Source organism: Epinephelus fuscoguttatus, linkage group LG1 (assembly GCF_011397635.1).
Source record: "Epinephelus fuscoguttatus linkage group LG1, E.fuscoguttatus.final_Chr_v1".
Classification (NCBI taxonomy): domain Eukaryota; kingdom Metazoa; phylum Chordata; class Actinopteri; order Perciformes; family Serranidae; genus Epinephelus; species Epinephelus fuscoguttatus.
In genome coordinates this window covers 372,143-398,390 of record NC_064752.1, presented here as the reverse complement: position 1 = coordinate 398,390, position 26,248 = coordinate 372,143, and the positions used below count along the sequence as shown (strand labels likewise).

The following is a 26,248-nucleotide window of genomic DNA, read 5'->3' as shown; positions in this document are numbered from 1 at the left end:
ACACACACAGGCCCACTGTACATAAAGGATTAACGACTGTATGTGCGCGTCATGTCACAAATACTAACCTTTAACAGTCGGGTGGTTGCAGCGGACCAACACCCCCCCCCCCCCCACACACACACACACACACACACACATTATCTCCCTCTCTCGGTCATGTAACACTCTCTGTCTGTAGGCTTTTCATTTGCTGATCCTCTTAAACTGATGTAGGCTTCCCTGCTGCTGCTGCTGCTGCTGCGCACGACTCTCCCGGTCGGTTCACACCGACACCGAGCACAGACAGGACCGGACTGTCTTGCTTGTGTGTTTTGTTTCTTCATCTTGCTCACAACAAGTTTGACAGCTGCAGAAAACGGTCCATCGGGCGGACATGCATGCGTAAGTGAGCAAAGAGCGGGGTAACGGGAGCTGGAGAGGCTGAGAGATGCTGCACTGGTGAGGAAAAGGGGATCACTGCAAAGCAAGAGGCGGCGGGGAGAAACTTAACGGGAAGCACGAGAATGATTTCATCATTTTCCAGTGTGGACTTGCGCGCTCACATACTTTGATAACATAGTTTGTGTGCTGTAGTCTTCAAACTGTGGGCTGGTTGTATTTTTTTAGATATCCCACAGCGCAGCTCTCCTTTGGGATTCGCAGTGTTTGTGGTACAGCACTCGCAGCCTTGACCTCAGGCTGCTTATCTATCCACCCTGACAGATTTATTTGTGTCACATCACTGTGAAGCCAAACATCTCTGTCAGAGTCTTGGTGTTATTTTGCTGGAGGATTTCAGCAGAGATGGACCAACACATCGCACCATGCGTCACTCCAAACCTGACGGGATATGAAACAACACATCACTTGCTCATCGTTTAAAACCACTGCGACACCTCAAGAGTGATTATTTATTTCTCCATCCCATCACCCTGAGCAATTGAAGTAAACTTTTCCTCTCCGGTCCTCCTCCTCTGTCTCTCCCCCCTCTCTGGTGAAACCTCCGTAGGATCTCCATGAAGCGACGCACCGGGTGATTATACTTTGTTGGGGATTTTGCTCTCTGCACACCGGGACATCATGTGGACGCCGACGGAGGACGAGAAGATAGGAGTGGGTGAGTGCATCCATGATGTTTGTGTGTCTGTTTGTGGGTGCAGTGTCCGGCTGTGTGTGTGTTTATCTGGATGTCCTGTGCACAGGAGCAGAGCTGATATGGTGCTTGGGGATTGTGTCCAGCTGCTGTTTATTACATGATATTTAATGATAATTTGGTCATAAAGATTAACTCTGCTGCTTCTTCCTCTCTGGTAATTTGAGATGAGATCCGAGTCTTCTTCCTCTGTAACACCTCTGAAGGGACGCCCGTGGGTCTGTGGAACTCTGCAGGGAGTTATAGCACTTTATATTTTTCTATGCTGTGTCTACAATATTCCCACAAACTCTTAGTATTCCCTTTTAGTTATGTGTCTGTGCAGAGTGTGCATTTTGTAACATCATATTACTGTATCAACATTTCTAATCTGACTGTGTGTGTTTTCAAATGCTCTGTGGCACTTGCTTTGGCATCTCACTATGATAGAGTCTAAGGGTAGCTGTCCTTACAGCCGTGTTGAGGACAGAGATCATTTCACAGGCTTGTTGAGATGTGGGGCTGTGCACCTGATGTAAATATATATGAACACAGAAACTGTGGGCATCGTGGAAAGGATGCGATGATGTGAGGAATAGCACACTGGATGTATCAGGTCTGTGTTAACAGACAGAGCAGGTGACTCTGCAGCAGGACAGCAGTGATTTATCATCCACTATTATATTGCAGTATAATGAGAGTGAATGTTTTCAGAGGAGAGTTGGTGGTTTAAGGGCCATTAGCCAATGATCCAGTGTTCAATTATTCTCTCTGTCTCTCTCCTTCCCTCTCTTCCCGAGCCCCCCCACCACACCCCACCCCTCTGTATCTGTTACCGCACACGGTCATTTCCTTGCCACACACTCATGGGCCTATCTCATAACACTGCTGACTGCTTTCTTGTGTCTGTACCGTCCTCATGTATCCCCTGTTGTTTTGTGCTGCGTTCTATACAGCTTCACCTGCTGAGTTTCCTGAGGCGCCACTTTGTTCCACCTGTAGGTTTTCTCCAGATTATATATTTTTGTTTTGTGGTCTAGTTGATGAAGCTTAGGGAGCTTAGAGTTCAGTCATCCAAACTGCCCGTCTTGTACACACTTTGAGGTCTGCGTTGATTTTCAGCGTAGCACTTCCTCTCTACCATCTCCCATGCTCCCTGTAGTCAGCCCTCAGAGTGATATTACAGCTCCAGGTCATGTTCAATAAGCTCCTCGGGAAATCCCATTCAAGTCAGAGCAGTCAAGTTCTGAAAATGCTCTCTTGATCTCGGCGCTCATCAGAAGACATTTTCCCGGTTGTAATAGTTTCTCGACTGCTTTGCTGAGCTAATACCCCGAGAGGAGCGTCCAATCTGCGCTGCAGTTGCTTTTACAAAACAGTGAGATTTAGAGTTTTTAATGAACTGTCTCATAAACTTTGTAACCCTGTTTTGATTAAATGCGCCCCTGAGACCACATATTCAGTGGAGGCATGGCATGAAAAACAATCTTAACCTCCACAGTCCAACAAAATTAGCATGAGGATTCCAAATGAGGTGCCAGACCTCCCCCCTGATAGTCCGAGGTATCGATTGACAGCTGCCTGGGCCTTTCCAAGTGACCTATCAGGCAAAACTCTCCACCAATCTGCAGTGGGAGGGAGCAGGGACTCTGCTGACAGGAAGTCAATGTGTGGAATCATGACTCCGGCACTCTGTTAATTGGAAAGAGACATTACCTGAATTTGAATGAGAGGCTGTGTGTTTTTTTTTCTCCCCTGCTGCTTGATACCTTCAGTAGACTCCAGCTGTGACTGCATGCTGAGGCGTCTTGATTTACTCTGCGAGCAGCCTTTTAACATCAGAATCAGAATTGCCTCACAGTTTACAAGGTTTCACAGTGCGTGCTGGCAGACATGATACAAGGACAACAGCACCATGATCCCACAGTGCAACAGAGTGGGAAGGCAACTATAGATATTGAAATCAGCAGAGGGAACATTTGATTCAGTGAAGAGAGAGTAGCCATTTAATAAGCACAATCATAGAGATGCTCACATGTTCACAATGTATGTATGAACTTATTTATCTTTTAGTGAAGTCAGCAAGTTCCTGCCATAAGGTCTATTATTTGATACTGTAAAATTATTAAACCAGGTGCTAGAAAACCATTGGTAACGTATGTTCTGCAAACCAAAAATGTTATATTTGCACTTCATTATGTAGCTGGTATGATTACACTTTACATTTCAACTACGCTGTGGTTATTTAGGCACAAAAACACTTCGTAATGGTGAGAAAAAGATCATATTTTAGCTTTAAATACCCCGTTCAAAGGGCACAATCCTGTCAGGACAAGCAGCTACGTTTCGGTAGAAACAATTGCTTTTCGTGCAACTGGAAAAATAGTGACAGGTTGCTACAAAACACCCACATTTGTTGCCTAAAAAGCTGATGGAAACAGCAATGACTTGTCAAATCCCAGTCGGTCTTGTTGTTGGTTTGATCAGTGATTTGGCTGGTCTGATGCTTTGCAGGTGTCAAACCCTCCACCATACCCTTCACCTCCCGATGATAAAGTCAGCTCATACTACGTCACTTAAGTAACGACGATATGATATGTATGAAACATACAAATGTAATGTTTTTGCAGAAATATACAAATCCAACATTCGCCTCTGGCACCTGGGCTGAAAATCATCTAAAGGGGGAATTGTCTACGCTGAAACAGTCACTTAGAAACATCCGTGTGTTTAACCCGCGCCGTGACATCCCTCTGCATGTCATATGCAAATTGCTGCTGTACTTTGGCTTCACAGTGCCTGGAAATTATCCTTGGCATATGAAAGTCAAGTAACGACTGAGCAGGTGCACAAAAGATGAAAGAAAAGAGGAAATCCGTAATCTATTAGAAAGACGGGATGAGAACTGAGGGTCCGTCCTCTGAAACTGGAGAGTCACGTATCCGTTCAGTGTTTTCATGTAAGTGTGTTTTGTGTCCTTTGTTAATCCAGCCATTTGTGTTTTTTTGCTGGATAAGGCTTTGCATACCAAGGCAGGGAGAGTGGTAACTCATAGAGGCCTTCCAATGGAGTTGGGATGACTAGTGCCTGGTTGTAGAAAACAGCTATTCAGTTGGATGAATGCAGCTTTGTGGCGCCCATAGAGGTTCCTGAATGCGGCTTCACCTCCCCCAGGGCTGCACAGCATAGCACTCAGTTCTCACACTCACAGATAACACAGAACACACACACATAGACAGACAGACAGACAGACAGGCACAGAGACAGACAGATGGACAAATGTACAGACATCCCAGACACACTCGTTATGAAATGCACCTGCTAACGGGTGTCATTTTCACTAAGCACAGTAATTCTGTTTCATTTACATATGTTACGCAAGTTTGAAAAAATAAAATAAAATGCAGCAACATTCAAGTGGACTGATTTGCCCTTGTTCCTTGACCTGAGCTCACTCAGTGTCCACCAAATGTCATTCAAACCTGTGAACAGGATTTGAGATGCAGACTGAGCCGTGGGAGTGAAACATCCTGCAGATAATAAGATAAAACAAACACTACAGGGCCACAAATGTGACTCCTGTTAAGATGTTAGTCAGGTCAGTGGCAGGAGAAACACACACACATAAACGTCACACCACATCTCTCACACCCACAACAGGCGTGCACGAGTGTTCACAGTGATCAAAGTGGGTCACAGTCAAAGTGACAGATGTGTAAAGGATGTCCTTCTTGTGTCAAGCACTGCACCTTTTGTTTTCTTTGTCTGTTGTTTTTATTCCTCTTCTGTTCTCCACTTTTTTTTTCCTCTGACCTATTTATCCCTACCCGGCTTTTCATTTTGCTGCCGGTGCTCGTGCTCATCTGTCACTGTAGTGTCTTTTCATACGGAGAGATCCAGTAGGAGAGGCTGTGTGTTGCCTCCCGATCGGGGCTCCTCCTAGATGATGGAGCGAGCTGCCAGACATCTTTAAACACACTTTAATGACCTTTCTCGTGTCATTTGTTTCTCTTGTCTCTGGTCAGGCTTTGTCTATCTGTCAAATGTCACATGTCAGGTGAATCTCAAAAAGTCTGGCTCTTATTTTGATAAAACTTTAACAGATGAATAAAAATGCATCAGGACAATAATGGTTACAGTGGCCTATTTTATATTGAATTTTTTTCACTGTAAAGCTTCTGGACATGTTACCGTATGCTTTGCAACTCACATAATTACAAGATAAAACAATATTATTTCTGCTTTTAGAAAAATGACAATCTTCCTCAAAAGAAAATCTCTTCCTGTACTTTAAAGGTACAGTCTTGAAAATCTGTGTTTTGCTCTCGTTGGTGGCACATGGTGAGCTGTAATTGCAGGTCTTCCTAAAGATTCGTCACCCGTCAGTTGTAGATTATTAACTGTTTGCTTTCTTCTGAAAATGAAAAAGTTTAATATATTTTCTACGAATGTGCACTAGTTAGCCAAGCTATAATAACTTGGATATTGGCGCTAACATCTTGTGCCGATGATATCATTTGGAGCCAGAGTCAGCACAGTAGTGATCGGGAAGTGGAGCCAAGGTATCAAGTTCCCACCCATACACCCATCCGACTCCATCACAAGCAGCACCATTGATCCCGAGCATGCCGATAGACACACAGCTGTCAGTCATGACGTTACACCTTCTTTATGTAGCATTTAATAAGTAATTAAAACAAAACTTATCAGAACAAACACTTGAACATATATCAGTGTGATAAGAACGACCTAAAATGAAAAAACCCGTCTTTGGGAAAAGATCATTTGACATGTGTTTGATCTTTTAGTTTGGCCAACTTGTTCACATTTCAAAGTTGTCAAATACTGTTGCTCGGTCTTGATTTCCACTGAAGACACTGATGAAAAACAGGCATCCTTTAGTGGTAGAATTTTATGCTGTTGGGCTGCATCAGTTCATAACGCCACTGGACCACAATGTAGTTTAAAGACCTGGAAAGTCCCTACAGGGCAGACATTAGGGGTGGTGGATGCGTCCAACAACACCAGACTTTGACCCACGAAGCCTGTGTTTGCTTCCTGTATGAATGTTGAGCCAAACCATTTTTTTAACCCTAACAACGTACATTTGCTACACCATGAAATAAATGTGAATATGCAGTGTTTTACTGACATTAAAAGTGTATTTTGAAAAAGACTTCATGCATCTTATGAGCAGAAACTGTACATTTCCTGTGAAAATGGAAGTGTATTTCAAAAACACACAATGCATGTGACAGGCACTTATTGACATGCCGTCCTAGAGCGTCAACAACAGATGCACCCAGGATACCTAGTGTGTAATATATAGACGTGAAAGCTCACTGTGTTGTTTGGCCCATGTCCCATTCCCTAACATGGAGGAGGTGTGGTTTATAAGTTATACTGCAGCCAGCCAGCAGTAGGGTAGTTGAGATGATTTGGCTTCTCTGTTGTAGCCTGAGTGTCAGACTGAAGCTCCCAGAACCTTCAGTCTGACATCGCCTCCATTGAAGGTGATTTACAAGGGGGAGGGAATTTGATTTTTCCCTAACCAATCAGTAGAGATCAACGACTCACCCAGAATCTGACGTCATTAGTATCCATGCCTCGGGGGTGCCGAAAACAAGTGAGCATTGCCCGTTTAAAATGTCTCCGTCGTCGTGCACGCCCAGCTGCATCGCCGTTAAATCCAGTTTAGCAGCTTCCTTAATTTGGTCCTCCATTAACGCGAGTAGTTGCGAAATACCTCGATAGCATCGTTAATGTGGTCTGTAGGATCTGTAGCGGTCGCCATTGTTGCTGTCCTCACCAGTTACCCACCGGCGCACAGCTTGACATCAGCGTGGTGCTGATTGGCTAATCACTAGACCCGCCCCCACCCCTGGCGTTCATTGGTCCTTCCATTGTTTGGACGAGATAAATCACAAATTTATTGCAGTATGCCAGACCAGAGATGCAAGCCTACCCAGTTGAGTGGGCGGGGTCTATGATCTGGAACCAGGCTATCTCTGTTGTGGAGCTGTCATCCATCTTTGTGTACAATCATTAGTCTGTAGTCATCACACTTACCTTTGCTCGTTGGGCCACAGTAAGTGTTTACTTGCAATGACGGCAGAGACTGAAAAATAATCAGATTGATGCCAGGCTCCTCCAGTCCACATGTGGAACACACTGAGCCCCAAATTGCTCCTGATGGCTGTTCCATCGATGTGTGAGAGCATGTGAATGGTGCTGAGTAGCAGGTGGCACCTTGTATGGTAGCCTCCACCACCAGTGTATGAACGTGTGTGTGAATGGGTGAATGTGACTTGTGGCCGCACATTGAGTGATAGGAAGACGAGCAAAGCGCTACACAAGTGCAGTCCAATTCACACACAGTTTAAAGAGTGTGTGGTGCTAACTCTGCCCACCCTTACTAGCAGACCAAACTCTGCTGAGTGGTGGAAAACACGTCACCAATTGGGCACCACATGATTTTTTTTTTTTTTCTGGCAATGTCGCCTCAGTCCAGTTTGGCTGGATATGGCAAATGTGACAGCTTTCCTCTGTGGGCCATAAGCTCAGTTACCATGGTGTTACCTCACTCAGTGATAGACAGTGACTTATCAGATGTTTTTTTTAATGAAAATCTTTGAAATTACTTTGACATTTGATGCTTTTCCACAAGCTGTATCTAGACGGAATTTCCGTGATTAACATTTAGATGAGAAAGTATTGGTGGGTTCACTGCACATTGAATAACTGTAAGAAAAGGCTTTGGACCTGTTCTGCAGCTCCATAAGAGCTAATATTAGGGTCTATAATAAAACATGGCTTACATGTGTGATCATGTGTTTTTATGCCCTCTTTCCCTCAAAGACTTATTTTAGTATTTCTGCCTGATCCTGCTGATCCTCCCGCCTGAAGCTTTTACATACTAGAAGCTACTGTACGTCTCTGAGGAATTCTCTTCTCTCCCCGTTCTCCTGTGACTCTCACACTGGCAAGCGATTATTCTCAATACTGAAATACCCACATCGCCTATGGAAACTGACAGCAAATCAAGCTGATTGCTTTTGCTCCCGCTCCATCACTCCTCCTCTCCGTCTCCCCCTCCTCTTCTCCTCAGGGTGCTAGCTTGGCCTTTTAATCCCATCTCAAGGCAACGAGTTAACAAGCACACATCACACAGACTCTCTTTGCTAATTTAGTCTGTTTTTAGAGGTTTGTGTGTTGTATTATACAGTGTTGCTCTCATCTCCCTCGGCGACATGGGAAACAGGCAATCCTTCTCTCTCTCTCTCTCTCTCTCTCTCTCTCTCTCTCTGTCCTGTGAGAAGCTTCAGTGAGTCTCACTGATACTCCTCAGACATCTTTACGCTGTAATTTAGCAATAACAGTGAAATTACAGCCAATCAAATGCATCAACCAGCTGTCTTTTCAGATGCACACTTTCTGTTCAACTTGACCGATCCTGTGTGGGTCCCATGGGGGGCAAATCATGAGAGAGAGGGTGCACCCTGGACAGGTCGCCAGGTCATCACAAAGCTTGCCTGATGTCAGACAGAACTGTCAACTCGTCACACTCCGTTTCCATCTCCAGTCTGACATTGCGTCCACTCTAACTGATTTCCATTGGGGAAGGAGGTTCGATTTTCCCGAACCAATCACTAAGCCCCACATATCTGGTTCAATCTAATGTCATCTTGAGTCCACACTGATGCGTAGCCATGACAACATACCTGATTTGCTGGGGTTTTAAGAGTGGAGCGGAGTGAACATACAAACTATGATGGTGGGCGATATTGAGAAGACACAACCCCCTTCTCCTCCTTCTCCTCCTCATGTCCAGTCTGTGCAGGAGACCAGAGAAAGGTGTTTTTAGAGTCTCTGTGTTCAGCTCTCTGTACTTTTGTAGCTTCTAACTGAATCTTTGAGGTTTGAGGGTTAGTTTCTCTCCTGCGTCCTGTTATTACTGACAGATGTCTGCTTTATTTTACTGTTTCATGTTCGCTTTGAGTTGTAGGAGTAACAAAACAACGAGGGACATTTATTGTGAAGAATCTACAGGAAATGAAATGTGTTTATCACTGAATTAGTGGCTTTTCTTTGATAAAAACAACTCCACTAATTCCACAGAGAGGAAGAGTAAAATCAGAAACAGCCACAGTGAGATGTTGATGAAGAGCTGCAGACAACAGGCTCTTACTGCACCTTTGTGAACAGCTCACCTCCAACAGGTGAAGCTCTTTTACCTGCCCCGCTGTGTGATGGAAAAACACTCACAGCAAAAAATCCACAGACATTTAGCTGTCTGTGGATCTTTATAAACCATCCATGGGATCAGCCCACATGCATCAGCTTGACAGTGGTGTTAGTCCTGCCCATGGCGTGGATTGGTTAATCATCAGTGTCCCTACAGTGTTCGCTGGTTGTTTTTTACTTTAACCGAGAAACCGATGTTTCATGTCACGAAGCCGGACCAGAATCAGTCAACTCATTCTGGGGTTCATTTTGGGGTTCAAAGGTCAGGTCCCAGGCATCACAGGGCTAACACACGTGGACAAACTTATTCACGCTTACATGCATGTTGGACCGTGGGAGCAACACTTACTGACAACCAAAAACACAAAGGCAAATGTGACTTTGCGTTTTGTAAATATCGATGCATGATATTTCCAGTGAGCATTCTTTACATGCAGATGTTGACTTCTGTATGTTTCAAACTTAATTTTTAAAACATGTTAGCTGTGTGGTGATCATCCTCTCAAACATGTGGATAAATCCAGACTGATTGGATGCTCATTTTGATTATTTGTACAGCTTGATGGACAGATGGTTTGGAAGGATCAACTATATGCACTGATAAATCTTCTTATTCATATTGATCCATGTTGAGGACCTTCAATATCTTCACCCAGACAACCAGGCAGGTTAGACAGCCTGTAGGCTCTGCTAGTCAGTCTAAAGAAATACATCAGAGGACATTAATAATATAAGTGCCTCTTCAGTTTTCTTTGCCTGGGTCCATTAAAGGTTGTCTTAATGAATAGGATTATTTCTGCCAGGAAATAAAAACTCTAATCAGCATTACAGTCTGCCAGCCTGGGTGTATGTGCAGCCGCATCCTTGACCAGGAAACAGAACCTCCACCTGCTCGGTCACTTTAAGCCGTCTGGATCTGAGCTTTGAACATGCTAAACAATCACAGTGAAGCATTTAGCAACTTGTCATTCCTGAGAGAGTGTTTACTGACCCAGATTTATAGCTTTAATCATACAGCTTCTGTAAAATAAGAGCTATTCTCAGAAGAGAAAACATCTAATTGGGAAAAGATCCAGCATGTTTCCCCAGACGCTGGAATCTAACCAGGTCAGTGTTCTGCAGTGGAAACTGCTGACAGTTATAGCATGCTACAACAGAGTGTAACGTTAATGTCACGCATAAAACCAGCACATGATGAAAGGATTTAGGTCACTCTGTAGCCGGTGCATTTACATGTGGCTTGGTAGAGACAAAGGTCAACAATGACCAACGAAATGCAAATGAAATGATATTATAATGATAAAAATAATGACTGTAAAAAATGTGAAGACAGAGTTTTGTTGTGTTAGCTTTAACTCAGGTTAATGGCTTTCCTAAGTGCTTTTTAGTGACAGAGAAGATGAGTAAGCGATCACATCAGTTATCAAGAGGCAGAGAAAGAGACCGAAGAAAAAACAGAAGAGTGAAGTAAACAGAGTGACGGAGATGCTGAGCTGGTAATATGGTGTTGTGTTTTCAGCTGAGGATTACGCTGCTAAACATTGGGTGAAGTCATCACCACAGTGCCCAGCAGACACAAACCCAACACTCATACTCAGTGTGACAGTGTGTTCATCCATGTATGTATATGTGTGTGTGTTTGTGTGTGAAATAAGAAGTGAAGAAACTCAGGAAGCAACACTACTGAGACGACAACAAACACTTTGCTAGCTTGTGGTCCTCACCAAATAATTGCGAACAGCTAAACTGCACTTTAGCCTGCTCTCATTTTTCTTGCTCCAGCCATGTGCACGTGTTTCACACTAATTATTAGCGCCGTCTATTCAGTGGGTACCACCGTGCACCACTCAGATATAAAGTCCTGTTATATAACTGTGCATGTAAGCAGTTCATTAATTGGTCTTTAAGGGGGTAAACTGGGTCATTTAGGGGAAATTTCCTGTTTCAAAATGAGCATATTTGTGAGAATTGTAAAAAAAGAAATGAAACTAAAACCCAAGAGGAGTTCAGGAAAGCCTGCGAGATAATCCTGGCACATTTACAAGCTATAATCAGGAGCTAATGTGAATGCTCAGGTTAACTATGCCTGACTGAGCTGCTTCATATATTATTCTCTGTGTAGGCGAGTTTCATTATGCTCTGCAGGAGGAGCAGTGCTTAGTGCACATGTATGCAAACATGCCCACACCACATGCAAACAAAATGACCTTTATATTAATTATTTATCCAGTAAAATTTGCGGTTATGGTTCACCATGAAAATTATCTGTACACACAAAATACAGTCGCTCAGTGACAGAAAATACTCATTCCCTCAAGTTGTATTTGTAGGCACGCGATGTGGGGACGCTTAAAGATTAAAAGTAAGCCTGGGAGCTGCTGGCTGCTGTCCGTGGTGCTGAAACACACCCAGCCAAGCAGCGATTTAGGTGGAGAGGAGAGGATTCCTTCTTCGCTGCTCGTCTCCACTCTTTGTTTTCCTTCTCCTCTGGTGCAGCTGACAGTAAGTCACGATGGAGAGGCTGTGGGGTTTTCAAATGTAGGCGGGAAGTTCATCACGAGCAGCAGCAAGCAGGTCCACACCGGGCTGCGTGCGTGTGTGTGCCATGGGTTTCCTACCTGAGTCAGTGACGATGCACCACCAACAGTGAGTCGTGCATCAGGACCACAACTGGGACCAAACCTGAGGTGAACCCTCAGGCAGCCCTGCTGTGAGATTAGGATGCATATTGAAAGGAAACCAAAGACAAAAAGCTCTGAGATGGATTATGCACCGAGCGAAGGCACTTGAGCAGCATTGGGGAGCTCACTGGCCTCAGGCTAACCATGCTCTTAATTGCTTTTCTCCATAACAAGCAGTTCATTATACACATAACACTGAAAATCATCTCATTGATCAGAGTTGTCTCTGCTGGTATGTATATAATTATTTTTGTTTATTTATCAGCGTGCAGGCCTGTGTGTGTATAATCTCTGCACTTTCCTACGTCTCTGCTGATATGTAATCTTGCTTCATGTGTTCATCAGTTTCAACTCGATGTAGTTGTGAAGCTTCCTTCAACATTCCCTCTATTCTTACACCAAATGCTGCTGTTGACTTGGCCATGCTGCGGCCAAAGCTTTGATAGCAGGAACCCCCCGCGGACTCTGGGAGGGTCTTTTTTTTTTAAATTTTTTTTTTTTTTTTACTATCCTCTTAGATTCTCTTTAGACTTGAGACTTTAATCTCTGTCCCTGAATATTTCTGTCACTGTCATGCTCCCTCTTTCTGTCTCCCTCCCCTCTAACTCCTCCTGCCTTTATCTGAAATCTCCCGATACATCCACATCGTACTCTCGCCTGTCTCTGAAATAGAAATGTCCTTTTAGATCTTATTCCAATGGCCTCCATGTAAAGTAACATCACAGTCAGAGCGGGAAACATCAGCTCTGACAATATATATTCTGTATTAAAATGCATGACACGTTCTGAGATTTAAGAAAATGTTGTTTTTTTTTCACAGATTTTCCACAAAAAAACATGATAAACTTAACTTTGATCCAACATATATACTTTTTAAAAAAAATATATATTAGTACAGTTTTGCAGTGCTCTTTGTGGTTTTAATTTCATTTGACTACTAAAGTGCGTGTGTGACATTTTCCTACCGTACCAACCACTCCACATCATCAATTGGCTAATAATATATCAAGTTTCAGAGGTAGATGAAAAAAAATCACTGTTGTTGCTGGACCCTTTTCCTCTTTATGTCGGGGGCTTTATGGGTAACCTGTGAGTGTGACATGTGCATCGGTGTGTGTTGTTGGAAGTAGCGCTCCCTCGTGTGTTTGATAGTGTAGGCCGCATGTGGCAACGAGGGGCGGGGGAAATAATTGATTCTTAGATGCATTGCGATGCAGACATGAACGATTTGGCATCTATTCACAAATGTCAGGTATCTAAATGTTTATGAATTGCATTTTGCTGATTGAACCAGAGAGGCCGAACTCAACTATGAGAGCAATGTAGCAACCGAACAGTCTACAGCGCAGACACACCAGTATTAACTTATTTATCCTCAAATAAGGCAGCGGTTGCAGCATGTTGTAATTTACTGTAATGTCTAAATAATGAAATTTGGAAGACAAACGTGAAATATGTTGTCAGTACTTTGCCACCCCCCAGAGACTAACGTAATGGGAGAGGCGCAGCAATCAGCAGTAACGTAGGCAAACAAAACCTGCACACACCACAGCATTGACCAACTTAAAAGACCTCTGTAAAGAAGAAAATAACTCTCAGTTCGGTTTAACTCAAAAAACACTTTCGCTGGCCTGCTCAGTGTCTTGACTTTTCCCAGAGCTGAAGGTGCAGCAGAGATTCTGCGCTCTACTGCTGGAGCAGAGCGCGCTGCCTCCCCCTTATTTTCTTCTTCTTCTACAGGCAGGAGACTGTAAGATGCTTTCACATGAATTAATTCATTTATTAATGCAGTTAACTTTTAAAATAAAAAAGCTTTAAAACATTTATTATTCAACAGGATGTGAATTGCAAACTATTACGATACAGTCTGCAAACAGTGGACACTATGCTACAGTGGGTTAATGTGAAGAATACATGTCACTGACACTCTCAGGTATATGGAAGCATTTAAGGTTGAAGGGAAAAGGGAGCTGGACAAGAGCCACACTGTATGCAGATAAATTCGTCTGTGTATTTAATGATGTAGCTCTACAAATACAGTATGCAATGTTTTAAACTATCAAGTGGTCACAGTGAGAAAAAAACATCATGTATAAAATTTGATGCCTCGATCATTTTATCATCGAATCGTAATCCTCTGAATCCTTAATCGAATCTTGAGGTGCCTGAAGATTTCCACTCATACCAGCAACAAGTGATGATGGCCAGCATACACGTGTCTAGATGAGCTCAGGGCTACAGCATTGCCTCATGAGAAGGTCATGTATTTTGTTCTTTGCTGGAAAGTGCAATACAGCAACTGTTGGTAAACGGCACCCGAACGCCTCGCTTTTCCGTCCTTTAGCTAAATGTTAATAAGCCAGTTTGTTCCCAACTACGGTTTGGAGCCGGATAGCTGTCAGAGAGGTGACACTGCTCATCATACCTGCACTGGCTGTAACTGAGACTGGTCAACACACACTTTGTGACAAACTGGGAAACAGCTTTGAAGGCTGCTGGGTAATGATCTCCCTCTCCGTCCCTCTCTGTCAATTCAAAGAGCTTTTAAAAATATGTTATTGCCAAAGCAATTCATAAAAAAAGATTCATATTTTACACATATTACACATTCGTTCATTACATATACATCATGTATCACGTACAGGTCCTTTATTATACTGCTGCAGTTCTTTTTTTTATTGCTATACAATATAGTCCACTGTTTAATGCATTTGAATACATTACTGAATATAGAGCAATTCCTAATTTATGAGATATGATATCAGCTATTAGTCCCTCAGGTTGTAGCAGGCAGATACATATTTAGCTGCTAAAGGAGCTGTTGTCTCTTCACCCAGAAGAAGTGCCAGTTTCTCTTGTGAGGCTCATGTGAGGGAGTTTGGGATTTTCTTGGCTATTTCTCCAAAATGAAAATCCCTAAATAAGGCAACTGTCTCACTGTCTCTGTCTCTCTCTGCACTCCGCTCCTCTTTCTACTCTGCTTTCGCTCCGACCCCCCGTGGTTCCGGTTTTTGGGTGAAGTGAGTTGGGGTTGTGTCTGAGCAGTGACTTGTCATCTAGTTTATATGCACAAAGAGGACGGCTCATCCTTTGAACCAGGAGAGTAAGTTTAAAAAAAAGCAAAAGTTTGAAAGAGAATACATCATAAAGTTTCATAATTTGGGGTTCATGTGTCAGAGAAACTTTTTACTCTGAGTGTGGAGCTCTGGTTTGGATGTGGGCTGCATCTCTATTTGGCAGTCAGCCAGTGGGCGTGTGTGTGTGTGTGTGTGTGTGTGTGTGTCTCGAGGGGTCTTAAACACAGCAGCATTCTAGAGGAGAGTTCCGTCGTTGTTATGGTTACACTCAGTTTCCGCAGACACCCTGGCAAGGCTGGTTCCACTATCGCCATAACAACGGTCCAACTTCTCAGCTTCCTTCCAGAGGAGGGAAAAGGATCGCAAACAACCCTGATCAATGTCTCACACTGACAACACAAACATATTGGCTTTAGCCTGCTGAAGACATTGAACTTAAACACGCAAAAAATAAAACCATTTCTTCACGAACGAACGTGAGAACTTGTCAAAGTCAATATTGTACTGTAATATTACTCTGTGTACGATTGTTTTCACTCAATGAATCTGTTGGAAAGATAGAGGCGCTTTCTGATCTGACAGGATGACATCATATGCTTGTGTCGTCAGATGGGTCCAGCAACACTGGACATTAAGTGTTTTACGTTGTAAGTTTATTTTGAAAAACACTGTATGCATCTAACAAACAGAAACTGAACATTTCCTGTAAAAGCTGAAGTGTATTTTCAAAAGACATGCCGTCCCAGAACATCAACAAGAGATGCACCCAGGATACCTAGTGTGTAATGTGTAGAGAGTCCACTGATCAAGCGGCGATATGTGACGAGCTGGGAGTGAGAATGTGTTGTTACAAAAAAAAGAAACACTTGGTTATTGTTGGGAAGCAGTGGTTACCTGATATAGGACAGCACTGTTGACTCATTACACTCCATTTCCATCTTCAGTCTGGCATTACGACCGCTCAGTTTTCCCTACATAAATCAGTTAAGGCTAATGTATCCGCATGAATCTAACATAATTTAAAGTCCACGCTGATGCCAAGCTATTTTTTTTAATTTATTTAACCTTTATTTAACCAGGAAGTCCCATTGAGATTGAAAATCTATTTTACAAGAGACATCTGGCTGAGGTAGCAGCCAATCAAAACATGTTTAAAATGCAACAAATACAACATATAAAATAAAAATCCACAATAAAACAACAACTATTCAGACACAGTGGCCTCTCAAGAAAAACAAGCACATGTCTCTGTCGCCACATTCTTTATGATGCCCTTAAATTCATTAATGGATATAAGTGTTTCTAATTTTAGATCTTTTTGGAGATTTTTCCATGTCCAAGGCGCAGAGTAGGAGAATGCAGTTTTCCCCAGAACTGTTAAAACCCGAGGCACATTGAAAAGCAACCACCTGGAGGAGCGAAGCTGGTAACTACCAGAGCTGACACACAGAAGGGTGCAGAGGTCGGCCAGACATTTGCCCAATTTTTCGCTATAGATAGTGATGAGTAAGTGACTTGCTATTTGTAATAAAACGTAGAGATGCATGGTAGACTGAATCAAGGCTACGTAAAATGGTGGAGGTTGCATGCATATACAATATGTCACCATAATCAATCACAGACAGAAAAGTGGCCTCCACAAGTTTGTTTACTAGCTCTAAAAGTAAAAGAAACACTTATTTCTAAAATAAAAGCAGATCTTCACTTTAAGCTTCCTGACTAGAGCAGCAATATGTATATTAAATGAAAGCTTCTCATCTATCCATATACCCAAGTACTTGTATGAGGACACTCTTTCAATTGATTTACCGTCAGACGTGAAGATGCTAAAATCATCAAGCAACTGTGAGCAAGCTTTTGAGAAGACCATAAACGTTTTCTGAGCATTTAAAATCAATTTTAAACTCAGCAGAGCTGTTTGTAATGGCTGAAATGCAGTCTGTAGGTTTTGCACTACTTGCGTTATAGAGGGCGCATGCTTGTAAATGACAGTGTCATCTGCATATAAATGTATTTTTTCTGGAATGTCTTTACCCAGATCATTTATAAAAATATATGTCACCATACCTGTTTTGCTGGAGTTGTAAGGGTGGAGTAGAGCGAAGTAAAACAAACGATGAAGTGAGGCGACATTGAGAAGACATCTGGATTTAGAGCAGCCTCGATAGCAGCTTCTATCTCGTCTGTCTTGCTCTCGCCATTGTTGATGTTACTCCTCCTGTCTTGTTCTGACACACCTATTGACAACATTTGACCACAGCTCGACAATGTCATTAGCCCCACCCATGATGCTGATTGGCTAATTGAGACCCCCTGTGGTGCTCATCGGTTGTCTTTTGTTGTTTTTTTAAACTACTGTCTCATGTCAGACGATCAGTCAACTTGAACTCAGTGGAGCGGGCCGATTCAAAGGTCAAGAATAGGCAAAAGCAATCGTGGTCATGCTTACTTACTGTTGTCACTAGGGCGTAAATGCTGAAATGACTGATGCTTTTTCTTGAGATGACAGTTGATGTCATCTTTATTTTTCTGGAAAACTGTGCTTAAAAAAGCATCCTATAAATTCTTCACTTGCTCAAAGGCTCCTAAGGGGAGGGCACTGTTTCTCTTCACTTTTCTCATCTAGTCTGGAATTTAAACCAGCATCCTTTCAGTCAGTACTCTGCTTTCTCTGCTTTTGCTGCCTCTTTTTGAGTAGTTCCCAAACACTCAGTGAAAATTGCTGTTTGGAGTCACAGAAGTTGTTTTTGTCTGTTCTCAATTGAACAAGTGAATTAGGCAAAAGTGAATTTGTGTGGTCTGTTCCCTGTTGATGGGACTTGGCTGATGTCCCATGGAGACTTGGAGATGGACTCGGTAAGCAGCTGAACTTTGTAAAGACTCAGCACCAGAACCCGTGTTTCATCCTTTTGAACTGCAGCCTCTTGAACACAACACAGTGAAGTGAATTTTAGACATTTTTGAAACTTTCATGTGACTCTCATCTGACTTGCTTTGACATTTTTTGTATGATGATTGTTTTTAAATCTTGTTACTGCTCACATGACAACAATCTCAGGATCTTAAAGAGAACTGTTTTTAATTGCATTTAAAAGTTTGCCTGCACATACAGATTTATCTTTATATGCCTCTGTGCTCGCGATAGCCATGGAGGCATTATATATTCAGGTTGTCTGTCTGTCCATATGTCCGTACGTCCATACATATGTCCATCTTTCCTATTCTTGTTACCACAATATCTCAAGAACACCTTCAGGGATTTTTTTTTTTTTCAAATTTGGTGCAAACATCTACTTGGACTCAAGGATGAAACAATTAGATTTTGGTGTTAAAAGGTCATGGTTACTGTGACCTTGTGTGCATCTCTTTTTGTGAATGTGATATCTCTAGAAGGCCTTACGGGATCTTCCTCAAATTTGGCACAAATGTCTAATAGGACAAAATGATGAAGTGATGACATTTTCTATCAAAAAGGTCAAAGTTCAACTTCACTGTGACATCATAACGTACTGCAAAAACACTTTTATGTACATAACTCAGCGTCATATCTCAGGAACAGAAGTGGAGACATTTGGTCGGATGCTGAATTAGTGACACTAATCTTGAAACTGTGCTGATTGTTTAGATCCTTTGTGTGTGAAGCATCCATGTTTTCACTGACATGGATGTAAACTGTAAGAGAACCTTAATGGGTTTGTGGAGGAATGCAACCGCGAGGCAGTAATTCTAGTTACTGTGTAGTTTTTGTGTAGTTAAGAGAGAAGAACTGATGTGTTTTAATCTACTTTCACATGCTTGTGTATGAATATGACACATGAAGTACATCCTCATCATTTGTCAGTTTTCAGTCTCTTTCCAGCTCTTATCTTTCTCTCCTCTTTCTGTCTAACTATTCCCTGTCTCACTCTCACTCTCTTTCAGCCCCCCTCTGTCCCGTGATCAGAATAGAAAGGAGTCGTCAGCTGTTCTGGACATCTCTGAGCACCTTAGTTTCCTGAAACGCAATGCCAGCCTGTCTGACTCTGTAGTTATTGATTAGTGCTTGAAAAAGCACTGCTAGCTTAATAGGTCTGCAGGCCTGCAGCTGGTCCGGTGTATGTTCAAGAGAGTTACACTGTCACAGTGTCAACAAATTCCTTCTTTCACATTCATTGATTACAGCTTAAGACAGGGCTGCTTGCAGAGTAGTGCAGCAGACATGTGGTCTGTCCAGGCCAAGCTCGGGAGAAGTCAACATGGTCAAGTTCCGAGAAATTACTGGAACCTGATCTTAAAGTGATATATCGTAGTGGACTGGCTTGACTTTCTTGAAGATGTTCTGCCTCTCATCCAAGAAGCTTATTCAGTTCCAGAACTCTCTTGTGCCTCTTGGATGAGAGGTGAAACATCTTCAAAAAACTCAAGCAAGTCCAGCTGTCTATGATATAGCACTTAAGATTACCTTGACCTGGATGAGTGAGAATCTTCGTACCAGAACCTGGGTGTAATGTTTTTCACACAGCACATGATGTCTGTTATTATAAACGTTTAAAATTATATCTCTGTTTCAAATTTAGAGTGAATTCTGTTCTGTAATTGGGCAGTTAAATGAGACACAATGGATGATTCAGAAGTGTAAACCAGTTAGAGAGCAAGTGGGAATGATCTTTTATATTTCATCATGACTTTACGAGTGTTTGGGCTACATTCAGTAAAACTTTAAACCCAAATAAAAGTTGCAGGCTTTCTCTTGTAATTCTTTAAACAGACAATTTGCTGAAATAGTAACAGATGCCATGTTATCTGTTGAGTTATTAAATATCTAATAAAGTTTCTGGTCAGGTTTTATTGGGCTGACCTCTTGGGTTGAGTCCATCTTGGTTCATGAAAGACAGAAGGACACTTAAAAGCGAAGGAAACAAAAATTCAAATGTCACTTTAATAGATTTTCATTTAATTCATGAAACATCTCTCTCGGACTGATGATCCGTGACCCACCGCCTACTATACAATACATTTTGGTTCACTGCCCACCATGTATTCTCTGGCTTTCTGTATAGTGACTCATGCTTGACAGTGTGTCCACATACAAAGCCAGGGCTATGTTTTAATGAGCCTGGACCCGAAGGTGAGAAAAGCAATTACTTATTCAGGCACCAGGGTGAAGAAAGTTTGACGCCTCCTCATTTATTCCATGTTTGTATTTATTCCTGTGTTGCAGAGGGAAGATTGTCGGTGTGTTTTTGTCATTTTTTTGAGTGTGTTTTGCCCTGAGCCTTGCTCCTGTTCTCTGCATGGGAGAGGAGACAAATGGTGGGTGACACCGCAGGCTGGGGGGCAGACGCCATGGCCCAATTATCTGTCTGTTTTCCCTCTTTTTACTCTCTCCTCCATTTCTTCCAAATCTGTCTCTTACCTCCTTTCTGTATTTTTCCCTGTCTGTAAATCTCTCACTCTCTGATAACCTCTCACTCGCTCTCACATCTCTCATCTAAATCTGTTTTCCCCCCACTGCCCCCCCCCTTCCATCCATCTATCTCTTACTTAGTCTAATGAATATTTCACATAGAAATGCTATTTATAGACGTGACATCGTTCCTCCGCTCCATCCATCAAGCTCAGCTTTCTCATCTGCACGTTTTATTCAGTCGTTATCAGATTGAGGTTGAGTTTCATGTCACTTTCAATTATCATCAATTCTTAGAAAAAAGACGTTTTTTCTTTCAATCGCTGCTGCAAGAAGAGAGGTTCACTCTAATTCGTTTCATCATAGATCAAGTCTTACTAAGGTTTTATCACAGAGGAGAAATGCACCTGCTGATTTGATTTGATCTCAGTGATTTGAATGCTGCTCTTGTGCACTATTTTACCATTAGGTTTTTTTTTTTTATCCCAAAGAATTATTCCTTTTATTGTGCTGGTTTATTTTAGTGCACACACATTAACAGGGCCTGTAGGTCAGATACAGAAGTAAAACAGTTGCCATGTCAGTTTTTTTAGTAGAAAAAAGAACCTGCTAAATATTTCACCTTTTAAATTGCCTGTTGAAGACTTGTCCTGGGTCCACTTTTCACACAAATCAGCATGAAATCCTAAGTCGGGCCTTATTTTACCATCTGTAAGGGAAGGCTTGGTGGCCTTTAAAGTTCTGCGGTTTTACAGATGTAAAGATCCAGACACACCAAACTGACACAGCAACGAAAGCCGACTGTTGCGTCTCCTAACGTCGCCTGTGTCTTGGCCAAAAGGTGGCACATGAATACACCTCAAAGACAACCAGCACGTACGTTCTGCGCCTGCGTGAGAGGGGGTAACTCTCCATACCAGCAGGTGTGGTAGTCTGTATTTGTCATTCAAATATGGAAACCAGAAGACAGTCATGATGCTAGTTAGCCAGTTAGCACGTTCACAACCCAATCGAGTGTTGAAAGAACAGAACATATTTACCGTGCGCCACTGAATAATAACACAAACCATCACAAAATGTTTCTGCTAAAGATCTCAATGGATTGAGAAAAATAATCTTACCTTATGTAACAAGTTTGTTTTGGTCTCACTCCTTCCTGACTTTAGCTCTTTGTTTACTTTCCTCGCTTCTGTTTCTCTTCTCGTGTGCTGAGCTGTGCTGAGCTATTACGTCCAAGGTACCCTGGGTGTGTTGGTTGTTGACGTTCTGGGACGCCGTGTCAACTTCAGCCTGTTACATGCATTGTCTTTTTTCAAATTACACTTCTGTTTTCACGGGAAATGTACAGTTTGCATACAGTCTCTTTCAAAATAAAAGCACTACGTCGGTACAACACCACAAATTGATGTTTTTTTTACTTCAACAACAGAGGCACGTGGTTGGGCAGGAAAGAAGAACATTTGGCTTTACATTCAGGTGGGAAGCAAACCCGGCCTCTGCGGTGAAAGTCATTGGGTGCCGTGTTTCCGCCAATGCTGCCGGGCAGCATTAAACAATAACGTATCATGCTAATGTGAAAGCACAGCTTTTTACATTGGTGTCTGACGCTGGAAGTCATTGACCAAATGCTTGTTTTCGATGACTTCAGAGTAAAACTGTATTGGCTCGGCAGTCACAGATGCTAATTCAACATGCTGAATCACCAGAAAAAACAAACGGTTCAAGACACACCACACTGACTAGGGAGACAGAGGCTCATCAATGGCTGACTGTTGGCTTGGTGTGTCAGGGCCTTAAACTCTGCAACTTGACTTCGAGCTGGCCTGTTTCAAGATGGCTGAAGTAAAGGTATAATTGATGGGGTAAATGATGTTACTGGCAAAGCTTCTTCGTTTCAGGTTAGTTTTGCTGATAAGAAACAGATTCACAAACCAGCTTTGGATCTCTGAATATTATTTTTACAGTGAAAATTATATTTTTTACCACCCTATGATGGTATTATAGTATAATAGTGATAGACAACTTTTGTTATTTCTGTTAACACAACTCACAATGAAGCTGTAAAAATCCAGACCCATAAGTTACACTGATTAATGGCATTAGTTGCTCTCTTTTTACAAACTATTTCAACAAGGTCTCAGTTTGTCTCGTATTTGTCTCCAGAGTACAGTTTGTTCGACCATTGCATGTTGTCAAGCTACAGGCTGTACTTGTTTTTCACTTCAATACTGCAGCTCAGCCCAAAAGATGATTCTGATAAATGCCTTTTCTTTGTCAAGCTACCATCCCACTGGTCCACTATTTTTTTGAATGAGACTTTGTATGAAGAGCCTCCCTCCTGTGAGAGGACACACTGTAAGCAGTCAGTGTGACGCTGTAAACCTCCCAGGCTCCCAGCTCTCTACACGTCCCCCTTTAACCCATTAAAGCTTATTCACCCCACTGCCTGCTCATTCAGTCACGTAAATTGGATGACAGTGTCAAATGCATGCCTGACCATGGCTTTTGTTAGGCTGAGTCCATGCTTCACGTTCGCGTATGGACATGCACGGGACAAGCAAGCCTGCAGGCACGCATGTGTGAGCGAATGAGCATTTGCAAGTTGAGCATTTGCATGTGAGTTTAAGCTTGTGTGTGTGCGTGTGTGTGTGTGTGTGTGTGTGTGTGTGGGTGCATGTGATCGGTTGTAACAAAGACAAAATTGGACCTCGGAGACATCGCTGATGAAATCAAAAGTAACAGCAGCATATTTCAGTGTTTTCATGGCACAGAACTCAAGATAAATATTGGCTTTGGATTTTGGGGGAAACATGCAGCACTGCAGTGGTTTTTAAATGTTTCCTCACATTTTGAAAATGTTTTTCTCTTTGGGTCCCAGATGTGTCTTTCAGGCTGTTTTACAGGCTAATGTGAACAATTAACTAATGCAAGTGCTGCAGCTTTCAGCTTTCAGTGTGAATGTTTCTACTGTGCTCATTTAAACAGTGCTGGGACCTTCCCTATATGCTCTTAAAATCTGTTTTTATTCACTAGATTGCAAAAACCATTATACCCAGTTGTCCTTTACAGGGCCGTGGAGGGCTGGAGTTTATCCCAGCTCATACTGGGTGAGAGAGGGGGAGAGGGGCTTTAATCTCTACATACTAACAACATATTTTAACAGTTAATTGAGACATGGCATTCCGGAGCCACTTCTTGATAAAAATAAGTGTTTTCAGATTGAACATGTTAACTGTTTCTCAAGCAAACACTTCATAATGAGTTACTTCAGTTAATGCCAGCAGGGTTTTTTTTTTTTTTAGGGAGGAAAGTACTTTCTGGTGTTGCCACTTAATTTCATCAGATGTTTCCCTTCTCACTGCCTCCTTTCCCTGTGTTAGATTACACCACAGTGTTTGGTAGATATATCAAGATTTCATGTTGTCTTTTTGTTTGTTTGTTTTGTCTCTGTGGGTGTTGACTCATGGATTTACTGGCTGTGTGTTCATGTGGGTGTATGTAGAAACAGATTTGACCACGCTTATAGATTTTGTCTGGTAGGAGTGTGTGTATGAGAGAGAGTGAATTTGTGTGTGTGCTTGGCCCTGCAGGCTACCATGCAGACAGCATCCCATTGAATTACTATAATGGGCTGGTAATGGGTCTCACTGAGTGGTTGAGGGTGAGGAGGGACCAGGAACATGCCAGAGGTCAATGTGCTGCTTTGGAGCCCACAGGTTTCCCGATCTGTGGGTCAGGTGTTTTTTTTTTTAACTGTCAAGGCTAACGGTAAAGGCTCTGTCAGAAATAGCTGCTCCAGTTAGTGGACTGGAAACAGACTGGAAAAATGGACTGCTGAGTGTTTGAGAGAGACATTTTCAGGTGTTGGCAGGTCTAGTTGCCAGAAAAAATGTTTGCATTGTATGCTTCCCCAAACCACGGATACATTACATTTGCATGTTAATATATAGTGGACATGTTGAAACTTTACATTTCAACAACCCAGTGGATAGTAGTCAGGTATAGGTGCAAAAACCACAAGGTTATGGTCAAGGAAAGATCCTGTTTTGGCACATAATGCCTACTTTTTAGGACATAATCCCTGTGGGGGAAAGCAGCGATGTTCCTGCTTTTAGTGCCTAAAAAGCTGCTGGAAAAGCAGCAACAGATCGGTCGCTACAAAACACCCATGTTTGGGCTACATCCCAACCAGTTTGTTTGTTGGTCTCAAACAGAGATCTGCAGCTTGTCAGGTGTGTTATCTGGGTGACACATGATCCTCCATCCCCTCCACCTCATACAGTAGCCTATATAGCAGTCTCATATTCATTCACATTCACTGTAAAAATGTTAAAGGGGAACTAATGTTTTTTTCAACCTGGGCCCTATTTTCCGATCTACTTTTGTCTAAATGAGTGATAGGATGTTCAATATGTGACATGTCTCCAGTACGAAGCTAGGGCTGACCTGCCTGCAGCCCGTGAGCGCGCACTATATTAAATAATAGGGCACTCAGACAGCGTCAAACAACCTCAAAATATGTCCACTAAAAGTGCATTTTTTTCACACAGATAGGCTCGGATTGTTAGTATAATTATCTGACAACATAACGGAAAGGAGAAATGAACGTCTGTGTTTACCTTTAGCTGGATTCAGACATGTTCCTCTGCCTGTTGCTGCTCCCTCTCTCTCCTCGTCCGCTCTTCAGTTTCAATGAGCTCTGCGTCCGTGTACGTCCGTGTACTCCGTGTTCAAATAAATACGGGCGGTCATCAAATTCAAATGGCTCATCCAGATCCAGTTGATCAAAAGAAAATCGGGTAAAAATTCAGCCATGACGACTCCAAACAGAGTAACTCCTCGTGTTTGTAAGGTCACTCCAGCGGTAACTTCCTGCAACAACTCAAATCTCGCGAGACGTGAGATTTCAGAGTCAGACTTTCATTCTCTGAGTGTTTTGACTTGCCACAACAAACATGTCCGAATTTTTACCCAATTTTGACCAACTGGATCTGAATGTACCGTATTTATTAGAACACAGAGTACACGTCAACATGTCAACATTTTCCTCTGGTGACTGGGCTGCAAGTGAAGTAACAGAACAGCCTGCATGGGCAGTCAATGCTTTTTTACTGAACACTGACTTATTTGATTACAGTTAGCATGATTTGGACCTTTTGCATGTTATATCACAAATAAGACATAAGAAAAAAATCCTGTTAAATGAACTATGTCAAACATTCTGTATCCAGATAAAAGTGAGAGTGAAGAATCAAATGATCTTACATTGTTTGCAGCCTTTGACCTCCTGCTCTCGTTGTTTAAGCATCACACACATCTGTACTTTCAATTTGAGCAGAAGAAAAACAGTTTGGCATCTTAAAATGACCATAATGGGCTAAACTAGCGTGACATCACCTATAGGTTTGTGGACTCCCATTTTGAAACCAGTTGTTGCCATCTTGGGTTTTTGAAGCCAGAGGTGACTATATTTGGATGGCTGTGGAGGAGGAGGAGCGAGGGTTGGATCTGACTCATAAGCCCCGTTCCCACTGCACAAGAAAACCCGCTAACACCTGCTAACATCTGGCTTTTTAATGTAATGAGAAAGGGGCTTAATCGGCATTCACACCTGGGTCAAATTACTCTGCATAGACACGGGGATTAATCGCCTCTGGCTCTGATCAGTATTGATGGGAACACCACACCCAGGATATGCTAGCTACTGTAGCCTGTAGCGATAGCTCATTTTTGTACCAAGCTGTAA

The 26,248-nt window shown here is 42.4% G+C and overlaps 1 protein-coding gene across 5 annotated transcripts in view; it reads left to right on the top strand.

The window, feature by feature from the left end:
• The first annotated feature begins 268 nt into the window (after positions 1 to 268).
• LOC125894594 (dedicator of cytokinesis protein 3-like) overlaps positions 269 to 26,248 on the top strand; it is a 307,437-nt gene continuing 281,457 nt past the window's right edge. For all 5 annotated transcript variants that reach the window (XM_049586145.1, XM_049586135.1, XM_049586126.1 and 2 more), the window contains exon 1: positions 269 to 1,099. In XM_049586145.1, the coding sequence (XP_049442102.1) occupies positions 1,063 to 1,099 (37 nt within the window). In that variant the 5' untranslated portion in view covers positions 269 to 1,062. The remainder of the gene's footprint in view (positions 1,100 to 26,248) is intronic.